Source organism: Dioscorea cayenensis, chromosome 16, assembly GCF_009730915.1.
Source record: "Dioscorea cayenensis subsp. rotundata cultivar TDr96_F1 chromosome 16, TDr96_F1_v2_PseudoChromosome.rev07_lg8_w22 25.fasta, whole genome shotgun sequence".
Classification (NCBI taxonomy): Eukaryota; Viridiplantae; Streptophyta; class Magnoliopsida; order Dioscoreales; family Dioscoreaceae; genus Dioscorea; species Dioscorea cayenensis.
Window position 1 is genome coordinate 17,371,338 of NC_052486.1, and position 19,859 is coordinate 17,391,196.

General features: G+C 35.5%; 2 protein-coding genes across 2 annotated transcripts; both read left to right on the forward strand.

The window, feature by feature from the left end:
• The first annotated feature begins 13,555 nt into the window (after positions 1–13,555).
• On the forward strand, positions 13,556–14,829 carry LOC120278749 (WRKY transcription factor WRKY51-like). The gene is made up of 3 exons (XM_039285480.1): positions 13,556–14,133; positions 14,234–14,359; positions 14,447–14,829. The coding sequence occupies exons 1-3, from the start codon at positions 13,619–13,621 to the stop codon at positions 14,598–14,600; spliced, it is 795 nt and encodes a 264-aa protein (XP_039141414.1). The 5' UTR covers positions 13,556–13,618; the 3' UTR covers positions 14,601–14,829.
• A 1,645-nt stretch (positions 14,830–16,474) lies between these two features.
• Positions 16,475–19,141, forward strand: LOC120278570. The gene has a single exon (XM_039285319.1). It carries the CDS (start codon positions 16,475–16,477, stop codon positions 19,139–19,141), a length of 2,667 nt encoding a protein of 888 aa, XP_039141253.1.
• The last annotated feature ends 718 nt before the right edge of the window (positions 19,142–19,859 follow it).

Sequence of the window (19,859 nt, forward strand, 5' to 3'; positions counted from 1 at the left end):
GTCCCGCATACAAGGGACACATGCATGGACTCTAGGCGATATAGGCAGAATCGTCCTTCCAATTCTTCCACTGCCCTTTTGCTCGTTGTTCCCGAGGTTCCTGATGTTTCTTTTCCCTGTCCCGAGGCCCCTCATCTCCCTTTAGATCTTTTAAACTGTATCGATGTCCCTTAAGCACCTACTTCGCTAGCTCCCAAGAAAAACCTGCTGATCAGTAAGGTGGATAGCCGCTCGTAGGAATTTCAACCAAGTAGACCTCCACCTTCTCCCAATGTCCCCTCTTCCTCTGCAAAAGCACTGCTCATCTCTTCTGTCTCCTTTCCTTTATCTGAGCAGAGAGACTCCTCTCTAGATCGGCACAACATGACAATGGATCAAGTCACCAGTGTCCTTGTTTACTCTTCTCCTGAGGAACAAAAATTTAGCAAATCCTCCTCTGATGATCTTCAGTCCGTCTAGGAAGTTGAAGATGATATGATCCTTAGCCACTATCAAAAAGATACCAAGACTGAAGCTCTTGCGTGACGAGATATCCCAAAAAGCATATCAAAGACGAAGAAGGGAGAGAAAATCCCCAGTTTCTTAACTCTTCTCTCTCTAGTTACTTTTTATTTTCTAGTTTTTCTATGAATCTTAATATTTTCTCATGGAATTACAAAGGTTTGTCCAACTCCCACACTATGGATCACATTCACTCTATAATGGCAAACAAGAAACCCGATTTCCTTTTTTTGGCCGAAACCAAAGTGACTATTCCTAGAGTTTATCGTTTCTATGATAAAATCAAAATGTGTTAGGATTGGGCGGCCATCCCCTCTAATGGGTTTCTGGAGGTATTATTGTGTTATGGAAAAGAGGCATTGGAAGAGTCACTCCAATTGCAGAATCTAGATTAGCCCTGCATCATGTGATCTCCTCCAACGATGAGACGTGGATTCTCTCTACGGTCTACAACTCTCAATCCCTCTCCCAGCATAAAGACCTTTGGAATTCTTAAAACTCTCTCATCTTTCTTCTCCTTGGCTCCTTAGTGGCGATTTTAATGGCATCGTTGATTCTGAGGAACACAAAGGGGAAAGTGTTAGAAATTATGCTTCTTAGTCCTTATATTTCTCTAATTTCATTATTAACAATAACCTCCATGATTTTGGTTTTTTAGGCGCAGGGTTCGTAAGGTGTAACTACTAGCAGGGTCTTGCTCGGCGGTGGGCAAGACTTGACCGGTTTCTCGCAAACTCCAACTGGCTCCTCCACTACCAAAACTTCACAAACCATCATCTTCCCAAAACTAATTCAGACCTTTCTCCAATGCTGCTAAGTGTCCTTAACCCTACCTCTTTTGTTAAGAACATTTTCCGTTTTGATAACTTTTGGCTTGATTATGATGATTGCCATAATAGTGTACTTAATGCCTGGTACAATATGTCTTCTACCTTCTCTCCTATGCATTCTTTCATGCATTGCATTTCTCGTACTAAATATAATCTTTGTAGGTGGAAGAAATATGGATTGTGCCACTTGGACAATGAGCTTGACAACATCCAAGAAGAGATTAAAAAAATGTTGAATAGGAGGATGCTTCCCACTCTTGTGATTGGCATGCTACTTGGCTTCATGCTCTGTACAACCGCCACAATGCCCTCTTGAGGCAATAGAACATTTACTGGGGGCAAAGGGCCAAGATTCAATGGATGACAAAGGGGGACAGAAACACCAAATACTTCCATGATTTTTGTTAAAAATTCGGCAACACAAAAAAACAAAAATCGGAGAAATCAAGGATATTTCAAGTAACATCTATACTTGATCAAATTGATATGGAAAAATTGCTTTTATTAATTTTTTTATCAGAATCTTTGGTCCTCCACTTCCTCCTATTCTTTGGAATCTCTTTTTTATGCCCTCCCAGATGACCTTCTAGTGTTCAATGACTTAGACATTGAGAGTTTAATTAGACCTATTTCCAAAAGAGAAGTCTATTAAACCCTAGCGCATGCCAGAACTAGGATTAAATTCTAAATAAATAGATAATTAAAAGTTATACCTTTTTTTTATGACAATTCTGAACGCACCCTTGTTTTCTAAAAATCAAAAGGGACTGTAAATCGCGACTCCCCTCTACTATCACGTACACAAGAATGCCTTTGGAAATCAAGCAGGTATGCTAGTATCTCAAGAAACAACACTTGTTTCATGATTCGAATAGCAAGCACCCGAGATTCAAGACAAAAGGGGTTGTAGGCGCGGCGACGGCGGGTTCCGGCGGCCGAATTTGACAGCGGCGGCCAAGGGAGAAGAGTGGGTGGCGGCTAGGGTTTCTTAAGAGACAATCTCTCAATTACTCTATTTTTTTTCTCTTTTTTTTCCTCACCACTTCACATTAGGGTTAGACCATCTATTTATATTGGAAACCCAAAACCCTAATTGATGAAAAAACCCATCACTCCTAATCAAATTGGGAATCTCTTCTTTACTTGATTAATTAAACCATTTTAATTAACCAAATCGATTAGATTCGATCAACACTTAATAAGGCCTAACCGAATAAGCTATTCGCTCCACCTAATTTAGGTTTTTCACCAAAACCCTTAATAGGTGGTCCAATAAGTAACAAATACTGCACCTTGATCTCGGCATTCTTAGTGTACGATCCTGTAGGTCCATTTAACATTGGCAATGAGCTTAAACAATTTTAACGTTCATAAATCATAATTATTTTTTAGCAAGATAATATGATTACCTAATATTAAAAGAAGGCCAATTTCGAGAATTAACAGAACCTATCGGAACCTCATACAATCCTTTGCCCATCGAATATCTTAATTAGCATATGGCATGGAGTGGGTCACCCTTATTTTTAATGCTAATTAATTTCTTGATCTCTTAGTGAACCGACTAGGTCAAGTAAATGATAACTCTTATTATTTTCTCGGAGCGTGGTCACATACTACTCGATGTCACTAATCAAGTGGCCGGTGATATTCACTCTCTTTATAGAGAGGAACAATTCCATCACTTCACTCATGCCTCTCAACATGAACCACAATATGTCCAAACATACCGTACTTGCCACTCAATTATGAATGACGTTAGGCGTAAGTTAAACCATGTAAGGATTCATCCGAGATCCATAATGATTTCAGGTCGAAGAATTCATGTACAAGAATTGCTTGAGAAAAACACTTATGACTTTACAACCATGTAGTGTTCTCAAGAGCGGATCAATTCAGGTACACTGTTCCCTAACATGTATCTATGTCCTTTGATTGATATCCCATATCCTATGACCCGTAAAACAAAGCCATCTCACAAAAGACATACTAGTCTTAATTTATTTTCATTCCCATAAAAATAATCGACTAGGGATATTTAGAATATTGTTCTAGTTTATGCTTTATGGTTTTACTATCCAAATCACGCATTTGATAACTTGAGTGGAACCAATATTCAAGGATATTTTATCTTATTAACTATGCACAGAAATAATAATAGATAAAACGATGCCTCATAATAATTATCCAAATAATAAGAGTTCATATAATGTATTGGGGCTAGGGCTTACACTAACAGCTTTCTCCCTGGACGTGGCGCTTATGACAACATATTCACAGCCCAGGAGATTTCCCATTGCCTTGAAATTGAAAGTGATGTCCCCCCTAGGATGATTTGCAAAATATATATTGAAAAGGCCTTTGATTCTGTTCAATGATTGGGTATTATTGCTTCCCTCCGGAGAATGAATTCCCCTGATACCTGGATAACCTGGATTCAATCATGTCTCTCCTATGCCTCCATTTCTTTTATTATCAATGGTCGCCATATGGATTGGATTAAAAGTTCTAGAGGTATTAGATAAAGTGACCCTATCTCACCTCTCTTGTACATTTTAGTTTCCCAAAATCTCTCTTCTATTCTTAACAAAGCTCTTTCCTTAAATTTAGTTCATGGTTTTAGCAACAATCTTTATATAAACTTCAATCATTTAATGTTTGCTAATGACTTAATCTTAATCACAAGGGCCTCTAGAGCTTCTGCCATAAATTGTTTTTTTTTTTGTCTCAATTTCTTTCAGGACCTTACTGGCCAGCACCCTAACCTTCATAGTCAGCTATCTATATATGTCCCTTCTTGGTGTAATAAAAAGCTCTCTAATTCTATTTCTAGGATTTTGAGTATAAGTCTAGGGAGTTTTCCATTTTCTTATTTGGGTATTCCTATCTCTCCCAAAAGACTTATGATTAGTCAGCTTCAGCACATTTCTCATAGAGTTAGCAATGCCATTCACTCTTAGAATCACTCTTCTGTTTCTACTGCTGGCAGGGTTACTCTTCTTAACAGCTCCATCTTTGCCATTCCAAATTACATCCTTTCTGTCATGCATTTGCCTAATACTATTTTAGACCAAATTTCTAAGACTGCTCGGAATTTCCTCTAGTGTAGGACAAGTAATAATAGAGCCTTCCACTCTGTTGGATGGACAATTACTACACTCAGCAAACTTGAGAGGGGTGGGGGGGCTAGGTCTTCGCAATCTGAGACTGGTCAAACACTCGCTTATAGCCAAAAATATTTTTTCCATCTTTAATTCTGAAAACAAAATTTGGGTCAATATTTTTAAATATAAGTATAATGCTTAGCATGTTTGGAACCCTGGCAAAACGGCTCATTCTTCTTGGTTCTACAAGTTGATCTGTAATTTTGCTGATTTTTTGAAGTCTTATCTCAGAATGATCTCTTGCAATAGCACTGAAGTTGATCTTTGGCATGACCCTTGCATTTTCCACCTCCCAATTTCCCACAAGCCAACTTTCCTGAATATGTCCATACCCGTTGAAGATCTCCATTTTTCAGATTTCATCTCTTCAAGTGGCTTTTGCATTGAAAGCTTGGAAAATCTACTGGGCTCCTCCTTGGATTGGGATTGGGTGGCTAAAATCAAAATTGTTTCTGATGATAAAAATTTTTGGATTAGGAGCCCTCCTTCTTGTAATGCTTCCTTTGCTCCTGTAGTTTATAATCATATTAATCAATTAACTTCTACTATTGATGTGTGGAAAGGTTGGCAAGAAATTTGGAGGCTTCCTGTTTTGCCTTGTGTTAAAATCTTTATTTGGAAACTAGCTCATGGTCGGCTTTCCACTGGCGATTACCTTTATCAGTTTAACATTGGCCCAATCTCTTCTTGTCCTTTCTGTTGACTTGTTGAGGAAATAGCTGAGCATTTACTTTGGAAGTGCCACAAAATTCAGACATGCTGGCAAGAGCTTTTCTTTAAAGTTGGATTAGTCAACAATGACTTAAATTATCTTAGTTCGGGGGCTTGGCTTGTTGAGAGTTCTCTTCCCCCTGTTGCTAAGTAATTGAACAAAGCTTTGATTGCCACAATTGCTTGGTTAATCTAGAAACATTGCTGTGATGTAATCTTTTGCAATCTGCCAGTAAATGTCAAATTTATTTTTAACAGAGCCTGGTCCCAGTGCAAAGATCTTATCAAATCCTCCAGCAACACTTTCAGGGAGTGTCCCAAGCTTACTCAAAATGCCTCTCTTATTTCTATCTACACATATGCCTCTTGGAGCTCCAAAACTTCTTCTTCAGGCCTGGGTTTCATTATCATTATTAATTTAACTATTGTTTTGATTGCAAGGGTTGAGGGAGCTACTTTAGACACACCCATCATGGCGGAGCTTGCTGCAATCAATCTAGCCCTTAAAGTCTGCCCCTCTTGCGGTTAGAGTCCAGACCGAGTTTGCTACGACTATACAGGGATTACTCAACTCTTGAAGAATTATTGCCTGTGCATTGCCTGCCATACAAACTCTAAATTTTCAAAGCTGAAACAAAATCTTGAAGGCTTCTCCCATATCAGCTTCGAAACCATACCTAGAGAAGATAATGACATCGGTGATGCTCTTGAAAATTTTGGAAGATCCAATCCAAAGCTTTCTCTCTTCCTTCAAGGGAAAGACTGGCCTGCTTGGCTTAAAGACCTATCCTTCTTGAGAAACCTTTCATTTTAATGTGTTCTTTTATCTTTTTTTGAGTTTTTTGTTTCATAGCTTTTAGCTCTTTTCAGAAAACAAAAAAATAAAACAAAAAAGTGTGTTGAGCTATTAACTCCACATCTATGCATGTCTTTAATATAGTTTATCTGCATCTTGTAAAAAAAATACAAATTAATAAAAAAAAAAAAAGTAAAATGACTTGCATAGTTTTTTTTGTCACATGTTCTATTGTGGTATGATAATTGTGGTGTATTGACATCTATGTATGGTAAGAATAATAATCTAACAAAGCCTACATTTGCCTTTTTTTTTTCTTTATAATAATATATAGAATGCTGCCATGGTATAAATTAATTGAGTAGAGACAACCTTAGACTCTGAAAATTATAAAATAAACAAAAATGAAAAACACATAAACTATATCTAATTGTTAGAAATAATAAATATGTAAATGAACATTATGGCAAAATATATAAAAGTAATAATAATTTTTACCGGGTAGATTATCATTATACTTGAAAAGCACTTTGGTCTTTTTTTCCCATGTTTTCAAGATTTAATTTATATTATTTATTCTAACTATAACTATGTGACTATCTCATGAGACTGAAATATATTTATGGCTACTTTGTTACTCATAGTAAAACTTATATTTTTTTCAAAAAGAAAAAATCAATTTATCGTATCTGATATTGTAGACAAGTATCAATACTAATTAATATTATTGGTGAATTACTTTGGTTGAGAAGTTTATTGAAAATATCTAGCATGCGATTTTAATCTATGATTTCTTTCATTTGTTGCAAATTTATTGTGCCTAAACCGACTTTCCAAGCCCACACAAATCATGTTGCGTTCCTCATGATTATATAGAATTTTATAATTCTTAACACAAAATATTTTCTAGCAATAATATCGTTTGATATATATATATATATATATAATAATAATAATGCTAATAAATATGTATTACTGAATATAATTAAGGGTAAGAGTAATCACAAATATGGTCATAAAAAACCGACAATTTAAGATCATTGGCATTGTTACACACACACACACACACACACACACATATATATATATATATATTTAAAGGGCATAAAGCATACGGTGTGAATTGGTAGCTTTAATGGTTGGCATTTGAAACAACCGACTTCATTTACTTTTTAAAAACTTGTGATAAAACTATTAACTTTAATTACATGGTTTAGTATATTTAAATAAATCCTTCATCCCAACAACTTTCTTCTTTTATTTCACGTTTATTTACTATTCTTTTGATTAGTAATGTGGAATCATTTTGTACACTGTTATAATTTATTAGCAAAGGAAGCACCTAAGGGGACCGATTTATATATATATACATACATATATATATATATATATGAAACCTAATTAAATAGTTTTTTTTAATAAAAAAAACCATTTAATCTATTAGTTTTCTAAAATTTTAATTTGCACAAATAACCTATTAATGTATTAGCATTGGTTCATGCAGGACATTTGTGTTCTTGCCCAAAAATATATTTGAATTTCAAATCATATAGAACGAGGATATAAATGGATTAAGTTATTAATTTTTTATTTGTGTAGGTTCTTGATATGGGTTTTTAATTTTATAAAAAAGATTAATTTAAATTTAAGTTATATTAAAAATAAATCAGTTATTTCGAATATTATATAAAAAAAAGCAAATATTTGAAATTATCAGCTCTAGCATTATTTGTTATGAATCCTATGGGCTAAAATTAATGTTATAACACATGTCCTAATAATATAGTTAGTTTCATAATATAATTATTTTTAAAATTAAATTAAAAACATAAATTTTTAATTAAAAATAATTATAATTATATCAAATATATTAAAAAATGTATTATAAGATTACAAATGAGGCCTTAACTAAACACGAAAACTACATAAATATTTCTAATTAAAAAAGAAAAACTACTTGGTATCAACCAATAGACTCAAGTCACACATTTTTGAAATTTTTTAAAATTTAATAGAGTAATATTCATAGCATGTACAAAAAAAATGTGATAAATAACAATTTATAAAAAAAATATTTGTACATGGGAAAAAAGTCAAGTGTTATTTATCAAAGAGTGATAAAGAAAGTGAAGTTGCAAGGTTGTTGCACTTGGCAAAGACTAGCATTTACGATGTGGGGTCCATTAAAGTAAGACTCATTCATTTCAAAACTTCAACTCTCTTGACTTTTCATTATTTTCCCCCAAAATAACTATTTAATTAAAATAATAAATATAATTAATTAATTAATTAAAAATAATAAGAAAGCAATGTTCTCTCTTTGCAAGAGCTTTTGCCACGTGGAAAACAGAGATTGGCCTGACTAGCATCGTGGTCCACACCAATCGAGGCATTTACTTTTATCAGTAGTCAACGACTGCTTTTCTCGGAAACCGTTCGATTTAACTCCCTTTGATCGAACGGTTGCTATCGCTCACCGGCTGTTCTCGGTGGCCGGTGACTACTGTTCGGTCAACAAGTTAGCTACGTGGTGGTCCCCACGTAACTCGTCCTTTTATATCGTTTCGTAATCGTCTCGCGATATCTCGTGGCTTTCAATTCGTATTTCTCTTCTTCCACATGTTAGCGCGTATGATTACACTCCTGGTTATTTTTATTTGTCCATCGGCTATTTTGAGTTTTTTTTTAAAAAAATTCATTTAAAAAATTAATAAAATATTAAATAATTTTTTTTTAAAAAAATTTGCCCCATCAGCTATTTTCAGATTTCAAATTTATTTTTTATATTTAGTATATTTTTATACCTTCTAATTAATTACGTTCAACTTTATTTTTTATTGAATTTATGAAACATTAAATCATATTTAACCACTTCTATACTTTTTAATAAATATTTTCCATTTTTCACTAATGGAAATCATTTTTTCAATATTATTTGGAATGTGTTTTTTTTATTCCTAATATATTTTATACTAAAGAAAAGAAGACATCTAAATTATTCATATGAATTTTTATTTAAAAAAAAACTAGATTTTCAAATTAAAATTTGATTTGGAAAATTTTTAAACTTAAAAACATAAAGAGAGATTTTTTTTGGAAATTATAAACCACCAAATTTTTTTTTTTTTGGAATAATAGACGATAAACGCCTTTTTTATATGAATATAAACAGTACTGGTGAACAGTATATGAACAGTACATGAAATAGTACAATCGGGGGAGGGATTTGAACCTATGACCTCCCCCTTATACTTTGGTGTCATACCATTGGGCTATCCAATATTTAACATAAAATACAATTTGCAAGAGAGGAAATATAATTAAAGTAGAGAGAGAAATTAAAAAAATTTAATAGAATTTTAAATAAAGATAATATTAAAAAGCAAATATAATTTTTATAAATTTTAAATTAACAACTGACTTTAATAGAATTTCTTAATCTATTAAAATAGATAAGTAAAAAATAGTAGGAGTAATATTTTTTTTAATTTATTTTAACAACCAATATATCTTTGAAAAATTAAATAAATTGGTCAGATGCACTTATATCCCTTTGTTTCGCCAAAATTTTTACTCTCCACTTCTTAAATTCAAACATAATATCAAATGCACCATGAAATTTTATCAATATATATTTTAAAAAAATTCGTTATTTGATGATTGTCTCATAAAACCTGTTAGTTATATTTACGACATAAATATGCCCTCTGAATTTTGGCATATGTCAAAAAATACAAATGATATTAATTTTTATTTGAACAATCTAAATGGTTTTTTTCTTATATTTTACCTAATAAAAATTAAATATGCATGAATTTTCATGATTTTCCACCTTTCATTCACCAAATCTTATTATTTTATTTCAAGGATTGAGCTATGAATATGATTAAGATTAACTCCAAATGCTAAAATAAATAAATATATAAATAATTTTAAAGTTATATAACTTAATTTATTTATAAAATGTTTAAAATGTTTGAAATTAATATTTCTCTCATTAATTTTAAATAAAAATATACCAGGACATGTGTGAACGCCTTTGGAGATTTTTATTGACATTAATGGCTACTTTTTAATGCAAGCGATAACGCTATCTATTAGGGGCCGTTTGATTCACGGTAATATAGAAGGATTACCATGTATTACGTGGTAATCTGAAAATATTACCACGTTTGGCATTTTATTAGTGGTAATCTGTATGGTAATATCACATTACCAACTTATAAATATTACCAAGAAAGTGGTAATCCTATTACCACCAAATTTGGTGTCTATCTTGGATTACCGTGGTAATCTTATAACTTTTTATATTTTAACAAATTGATTACCATGAAAACCAAAGTAATAAAAGTTCCCAACCAAACATGGTTATATTAAATTACCGCAATATTCCCACCCATATAACATTCTCACTCATATTGCCATGGTAATCTCGTTACTTGGTAATATGTCATTAACACGAACCAAACGGCCTCTAAGGTTATGCGCATTGATAAAAAATTAATTATCCTCCTTTTCATCTTCACCGGGTAACACAGAGTTTAAACAATAAATCCATACTACAACCGAGAATTCATTACTATCACTGTGTCGTATGAAAACATAAATTTGAGACATTTTAAATAACTCATATTTTCTTTTTATAACAGAGATAATATTCGTTTTTCGCAATGGTACCGCTTCTTAAGATATAGATTTTTAACAAATACTCCCTCTGTTCTTTTTTACTTGTCACATTTATATAGTTCATTCAGATTAAGAAAAGTTGATTAAAGTTAGTTGGTAATCTATATTTTATAAAAAAATTCTATTACTTTTTAAAATTATCTTTATGTAAACTCCACTAGTAAAGTATATAATTTAATATTTAGTTGATTGTGATTTACTGAAAATTATACAAGTACATTAAATTAAAAGATAAATTTAAAAAAAAATTATTTAATATTATATAAAATTTCTATTGTGACAAATAAAAAAGAATAAAGAAGGGCTCCCCGATATGACAACTGAAAAAGAACGAAGGAGTACTTAAAGTCATTTCTTAAGGTTTGATTTCTTCTTAGCATGAGAATGAGCAAGTCCTTCACTTTTGAATAACTTGTGCAGGTATTTCTTGCCTGCCACGTGTGTGACTTATTCACTATTTTCTAATTCAATGGTCAAGATACATACCCCGTCAAAATAATAATAATAATAATAATAATAATAATAATAATATGCATTTTTACAACATTTTATTGTTTTGTAAATATTTATCTTTTCAAAATTAATATTATTGATAAACAGTTAAACTCTATAATTAATTATACTATTTTTTAAAAAAAAATTAAATTATTTATTTGATAAATATTCAAATTGGGCCAATTTTATTTTTATTTTATTATTTTCACAAGATTTTAAGATTTAAAACCTTAATGCATGTTTGGATGGCAGTAAAAGAACCATTATTTACACATTTCCATATCTTATTTGGGAATAGTTTTTGTGAAAGTTATCATTATTCTATGGGGGTCACTATTAATGAATCATCCCCCACCCACACACACACACACACACACAATTTTGGGGGCAATGGAGAAGGATGGAGGGATGGAGGGAGAATGAGTACAAATTGGGCAATTTACACCTCACAATATATTGATGTATTAAATAAATATAAATATATTAATATTAAAATAATTAATATTTATTTATAACACTCATATAATAATTATATTAAATAAATATTTATCTTTAATATAAATTTATTAATGTTAAAATAATTAATATTTATTTATAATAATCATATAATAATTATGTTAAATAAATATTTATATTTAATATAAATGTATTAATGTTAAAATAATTAATATTTAACTATAACAATCTTATAATAATTATATTAAATAAATATTTTTACTTAATATAAATGTAATATTATTAAAATAATTAATATTTACTTATAATAATCATATAATAATTATATTAAATAATAATTTATATTTAATATAAATGTATTAATTTTTCAATAATTAATGTTTAATGATAACAATCATATAATAATTATATTAACTAAATATTTATGTTCAATATAAATGTAATAATATTAAAATAATTAATATTTATTATAATAATAAATAAATATTAAATAAATATTAAATAATTATAGTAAATACAATAATTATATTAAATAAATATTATTTCAAATATAAGTCATAAATTAATTAATAATTAATAAGTAATTTAAATAATTAATTATAATAATTTAAAATTTATTTAAAATATTGTATAAACAATAAAATTTATTTCTTTACGTTAAGGGCATAAAAGTAATTTTACATAGTTTCTTTTAATTATTTTTTCAATTGCCAATGAATTATTTTTTTACTTTTTCTCATTCCCGATAAATTACTTCTCTAATCGAACACCCTTTTCATTGCCATCCCTACCCATTCCTTTCCCCCTCCTTCATTGCCTCATTACCCTTCATTCCATTACAGTAATCCAAACGAACACTTAACCTCTTATTCACCATTGAGAATTTACAAGAATTGTTCTTAACTTTATATATATATATATATATATATAATGAGTATTTTTTAAAACATAAAAAAGCACATAAAAAATTCAATAATTAATTAGGAGTATTTTCAAAATTCTTAATGATGCTTATATGGGAAATTCAAAATCTAGAAAATCAAAACCCTAACAACACAAATTGAAGTTCAAAAATCAAATTAAATAAGAAAAAAAAGTCAACTTCATTTATATATATTATACCCAGGGGAATTCAAAATCTAGAAAATTAAAACCCTAAGAACAAAAATTGAAGTTCAAAAATTCTAATTAAATAAGAAAATAGTCAACTTCACCTATATTTATTGTACCCAACATTATAAACGTGTAAATGCTGACAAAAATTGCATGCAATAAATAATTGGCGGAAAAATGTCAACTGAAACGTTTGATTAATAAAAGAATAAAATTATATATATATATATGTGTGTGTGTTTTCATTTGAATGTATTTTTTTTCCTCAAATTTAGGCATAAAATCTAATTATATTTACATGCCAACTCCATTCAAGAAATTTTCATTAATTTATAAAAAAGATCTAATAAAAAATTAATTTTAACTTCAACAATAGTTTACTTTCCCCCTCTAATTTATTTAATAAAAAAACAACAAAACTAACACTAGAACAAAAATTTCTCTCATTTCTTCACCAACCTTCCAATCTCCTTCCTTTCTCTTCTAGAATCCCAAACAAAAAAAAAATTATTCATTTTTTTTAATAATTTTCCCTAAAAAACAGAAGCAAAAACAACAACGTATCAGTTGACTTTGTTAACCATTAATTTAATACCAAAAAAAAAATTCAAACCCAAAATAAAAAATAAAAAAAATATCAAAATATCGTCTAATATGAATATCTCACGACGAGAAATCCAACGAGAAAATACCGTGAAATCACAACCGTTGGATCAAAACAAACCTTTGACTCCATCATCCCCCCCCTTCGCTTTCAAAAATTTCCAGCTAATTTCCTTTCTCTTCACTATAAATTCCCAATTCCTCTTCTCAACGTCTTCCTAAACCCAAGCCTCCAACTTTTCACCCCTAAATTTCAGACGACGATGGCCGTCGATCTGATGAGCTTCTCCAGAATGGACGATCAGATGGCCGTTCAAGAAGCCGCCACCGCCGGGATCCGCAGCATGGAGCTTCTCATCTCCCAACTCTCCCACCAAACCTCACCGTCCGATTGCCGTGATATGGCCGATCAGACCGTCAGTAAGTTCAAGAAGATGATCTCCGTCCTGAACCGGACCGGCCACGCCAGGTTCCGCCGCGGTCCGAACCCGGTTCAAACCCAAACCCAGACCCAACCGCCGAGCCAGACCAAGACGCTGGATTTCACCAAGCCGAGCTTCAGCGCGCCGATCTCGTCGGCGGCTTCTTCGTTTTTCTCTTCCGTCACTGGCGACGGGAGTGTCTCTAACGGCCGGCTCGGCTCGGCTCTCATCGGCGCCACTCCGGCTTCCTTCTCAGCCGGGAAACCGCCGTTAGCTTCAAAGAAAAGGTGCCATGGCCATAGTGGGGCCCACTCCGAGGCTGCCATCGGAAAACGTTGCCATTGCTCCAAGAAAAGGTTAGCTTGCTAATTTTATTTTTATTTATTTATTTTTTATAATAAATAAATTAAAGTAAATTAAAAAATAATAATATTTTGCGATTTTTTTTTTAAATAGGAAAAATAAGGTGAAAAAGGTCATAAGGGTGCCGGCGATCAGCTCGAAGGTGGCTGATATACCGTCGGATGAGTACTCGTGGAGGAAGTATGGCCAGAAGCCGATCAAGGGATCACCGTATCCAAGGTAAATGGAAGTGTTTTACAGCCGTACGATCTTGATCAAACGGTTTAGGAAAAAAAAAAACTAATTTGTTTATTTTTGGAAAAACAGGGGTTACTATAAATGCAGCAGTGTGAGAGGTTGTCCGGCGCGTAAACACGTGGAACGGGCGCCAGATGATCCGGCGATGTTGATCGTGACTTATGAGTGGGAGCATCGTCACTCGTTGGATGGGGCTCTGATTGGATCTCAGCCGTTAAATTAGTGGCTTATTTTTTGTAATTTTTTTTAGTTATTTTTTTATGTTTTTAATTTTGTAATATAAAAAAGGAGTTTTTTTAAGAGAGAAAAAAAATGAAATTTGGTAAAGTTATTTGTGAATGGTTGACCGGTTTAGGAGTGGAAGAAGAACTGAAGTAGTTGTCGTTTAGTGTGGGTGGTGTTTGTATTAAATGGTTTAGTTTGGAATTTGGAATCCGGAGTGCGGTTTGCGTCGTGTTGCGTGCCGGGTCAAAAGTTGGAGTTAGTGGATTTTGGGGCCCACATGTTATTGTCATGGCTGACTCGTCGTCGTTGACCCGATGAGAAATAAACAAGACCGAGGGAGGGGTATAATGGGAATTATATCTATTTTATCTCACTTTCACATTTACCATAATTTAGTGAATTAATTCGATTATTACAATAATTTATTAAAATAATAATAATAATAATTATTAATCTAGTATTTTTACTTTTAGATATAAATATAGGGCATACGGTTGTGAGCTTTTTTTTCCAGCTTCCATACGCATGTTGCGAACCTTTCTCTTGTGTTGACCCTTACTGCCTCAAGGAGTTTACTTGTTGATAGAGCAATAGAGAGATTATAAGGGAAGGAAAAAAAAAAAAAATAAAGCAAGAGAATAGAGAAGAGAAGATGAGAAAAAGGCTGGGCAAAATCATTCTTGCTTTCCTTCCATTACTCTTTAATGACAGGATTGCTAATAGCCTTGTATCTCTTAATTACATCTTTTTCATGCTAATCACTTATTATCACATAACACACTATATTAGCTAATTGTGGTGCCATTAGTTCATAACAATATTAGAGATCTTCGTGCCTCTGACTCCCTTGTTTTGACATTCACTCCTTTTGGCCATCGAGCTATAAATGGTGCCTTCATTTGTCTCATTGCCTACAATACACCAAACTTGGAACTTGATGATGTTATACTGTTTTTCAACATTGAACCTCATTGCTACAACCATTAAAGAGAATGCAGACAAAATAATTAAAAACAAGAATCTCATGTTACATTAAAACGAATCAATTCAAATCGATTTTCAAAGATGGAGGAGAGCATCCGAGTGAAGATGTTGGCCATGATCCTAAGACGACAAGGATAGATATTCGATGGGATATGGATCAAAAAAGGCTAGAGAAAGTTTGAAATAGAATAATACAAATAATAGGGAAGGGTTTGCTTCGCTTGCTAGTTGGATGAAGTTAATCTACAAGGGCTCGCAATTTTTGGAGGTAAGGGAAATACTCATAATGTTTGGAGACCAGGGAAGGGCTTGCAGAATCTGGAGGCTAAGGAACACAGCGTCTAGAGATGCTATTGCATTTGCAGGTGAGGAAACCTTGCAGTGTTTAGATAAGGGAGAAAGGCTCGTAGTTGTTAGATGATGATCATATGGATGCTGTTGAGATGCTCTTAGAATTTAAATCTAGGGACGTGATGCTGTTACATGGGAAAACAATGCAGTGGCCGACAGGCCCAAAACTCGCAAAAGCAAACGCACCAACAGAACACTGACGCGAACTACGAAGTACATGGATTTTATCACATGAAAGGGAATCTTATGTTAAGAATAAAGCCTTATATGTTTAACGTATGTAAAAGTGGAATCTCGTATCCACATATCAGACTATTGCATGTTTGCTTTAAATGAATGAAGAAAAGCCACACTAGTGGCAGAGCTATTATCCCAATTCTTCATCTCTTCTCTCCTCTTCCCTATCTCTTCCCTTCTCTTGCTCTCCCTTGACCTCTGTCCTCCTCTCTAACAAGATCTACCCCATCAATTTGGTGCTTTCGTTGAGCCATTGTGCTACCGCTCATGACGGAAGGCATGATCACACGCGCACGCGCGATGGATGAACAACTCACCTCCTTATCCGACCTGATCGCCCAACAGGACGCCAAGATCGACCTTATGAACGCCTCCGTCCAACAACATTCTGTCGCTTTCGACATGATCCCGCAATCCCTTGCCTCCCAACAGTCCGTTATGGCGGACATGATGCTCAAATTGGCTAAACTTGAGCGTCCTCCCCCTCAACCACCCCTGCTACCCTTACCGCCACCTACTCCATCCCCACCGATTTCCGTGGCCACCCCCACCACACCATCGCCACCCACAGTTTCCCAGTCCTCTACCTTCAATCGCCTTCCTAAACTTGAAATACCCTTCTTCTCTGGGAAAGATGTGCTTGGTTGGTTGTTCCAAGCTAATCAGTTCTTCACTTTTCACCAAGTGCCAACCGATCAGCGGATCACCATGGCAGCCTTTTATATGACCGGCACAGCCTTACATTGGTTTCAGTGGATGTCCATGACCAACCAACTCTCCACCTGGGAACTTTTCACCCGCCGCATGGAGCTTCGTTTCGGGCCATCTGCCTTTGTGAACCACGAGGCCCAGCTATACAAACTTCGCCAGCAGTCCTCTATTGTGAAATACCTCGCCGACTTTGAGTGTTTGTCATCGCGCGTCCCTGGGCTCAGTCAAGCAAACCTACTCAACTGTTTCCTTTCTGGGCTTCGTCCGGACATTCAACGGGAACTTTATATGTTACGACCGACTGACCTCCACGATGCAATTGGCTTGGCCAAGCTCGTCGAAGACAAGTGCAATGATGCACGGCTTGCTGCTTCCCAAGGTCGTTTTCCATTGTCCCGGCCACCTCCGGCACCCCATCTTCCTCCACCCAACAACACTCGTCCTGCTTCCCTGCCCATCAAACGCTTGACGCCCTCTGAAATGGCGACCCGTCGTGAAAAAGGACTTTGTTTCAACTGCGACGCCAAGTTTGTTCCGGGCCACAAGTGCAATCCTCCACAATTTTTGTGCCTGATGGTTGACCTTTCCGAAGATTCCCCAGTTCTGCTCTCTCCACCCACCCACACTGAAGCTTATATCCCTCCTCTTAACGACCCACCCATTCTTCCTACGGACCTGGAGACCGATCCCAGTCCATCCATCTCTCTTCATGCCCTTACAGGGCAACTCGTTCCGTCCACTTTAAAACTCTCCGGCTTCCTCAATGGTCAGAAGATTGTTATCCTCATCGATGGGGGCTCCACCAATAATTTTATCCAATCCCAGCTCGCTCGTCACCTCGGCCTTCCCATTCAACCTTCCCCACAACTACGCGTCACTGTTGGCAATGGTGACTCTGTTGACTGTGCTGGTACTTGCCACCAAGTTTCTCTACAACTCGGTGAAGCCTCTTTCTCTGTTGACTTAATCCTCTTACCTATATATGGTGCTGACATCGTACTGGGCGTTCAGTGGCTATCGGATTTAGGTCCGGTCTTATTTGACTACCGGCACCTTTGGATGGAATTCATCCATCATGGCACGACCATTAGACTCAACGGTCTGACTCCACTACAACTATCCTACATCAGCCCCTCTGCACTCACTAAACATTCCCTAACTTCTTCCGCTGCCCAGTTTTGGTCTTTAGCAGTTGAAAAACCTGACCTACCTCTTCATCCCACTTTCGGGGTCTCAGCTCCTGCATCCTTTCTATCTTCCCTGCAACACCTTCTTACCTCCTACGCAGACATATTTGCATCACCGACCACTCTTCCTCCACCTCGCAGTTTTGACCACCGTATCCCTCTCTTGCCTCACACCCCACCAATCAATGTCAAACCTTATCGTTATCCTCACTCTCAGAAGGGCGAACTTGAACGCTTGGTCGCTGACATGATCGCGGATGGTCTCATACAACCCAGTACGAGCCCATATTCGGCACCAGTCTTACTTGTTAAAAAGCGCGATGGCACTTGGCGTTTTTGCGTCGATTACCGCGCCCTCAACGCAGTCACCATCAAAGATAGATTCCCTATTCCCACTGTCGACGAACTCTTTGATGAACTCTCTGGCGCTTGTGTTTTCTCCAAACTTGACTTACGCGCCGGTTACCACCAAATTCGCATTTATCCTCCTGATATTCAGAAAACGGCATTCCGCACTCATGAGGGGCATTACGAGTTCCGGGTTATGCCGTTCGGCCTATCTAACGCTCCCTCCACCTTTCAAGCTTTAATGAACTCCGTGTTCAAAACGGTCCTCCGCCGCTTCGTCCTGGTCTTCTTCGACGACATACTCATCTACAGCCACGACTGGACTGCTCATTTGGCTCATCTCCGTCAAGTGTTCTCCCTACTCCGCTTGCATCACTTATTCGTCAAGAAAGAAAAATGTGATTTCGGGAGACTCGAGCTTGACTATCTGGGTCACCACATCTCGGGTCATGGAGTAGCTGTTGACCAGTCCAAGATCTCCATCATTCGTGATTGGCCTATCCCTAAATCCCTTCGAAATCTGCGCAGCTTTCTGGGTCTCACTGGATACTATAGGCGTTTTGTCCACAAGTACGCCACCTTGGCCAATCCCTTGACCATCTTATTACGCAAGGATGCCTTTCATTGGACTGAAGCTGCCACATCTGCCTTCACTAAACTCAAACATGCCATGACCACCACTTCACAGTCCATACGGATCATCAAAGCCTTCGCACTATGATCCATCAAACCATCCAAACCCCCGAGCAACAACGATGGCTGACCAAATTGCTTGGGTTTGACTTCGAAATCATTTACAAACCTGGCCCTCTCAATGGCCCCGCCGACGCTCTATCTCGCTGCTCCGGTCCAGTCATGCAATCCATATCCACTCTATCTAAACCCTTGACTGCCATCTGGGATGCCCTGCGGTCTTCTTATGCAAACAATTCATCATTACTCACTTTCTTTCGTTCCGTGCAGGACAACCCAACTGCTCATCCTGATCATTCCATCAAAGATGGCTTACTCTTATACAAAGGCCGGGTTTTAGTCCCCGCTGAGACTGCTCTCCAACCGTTACTCTTAACGGAGTTTCATTCCTCACCAATCGGTGGCCATGCGGGTATTCAGCGCACCTTTGCACGACTGTCTAGCATTTTCTATTGGCCTAATCTCCGTCACTCCGTCCGTGACTTTGTTCGTCGCTGCTCGATCTGCCAAACCGTTAAATCTTTCAACACAGCTCCACAAGGCCTTCTCCAACCTTTGCCGATCCCTGGGAAAATCTGGGATTCCTTATCCTTGGACTTCATTACTCACCTTCCATCCTCTTCCGGCAAGACTGCTATTCTAGTCGTCGTCGATCGACTGACGAAACATGCTCATTTTTCCGCCCTCTCAACTCCGTTTACAGCCCCCCAGGTTGCTGCTGTTTTTGTTCGTGACATTGTTCATCT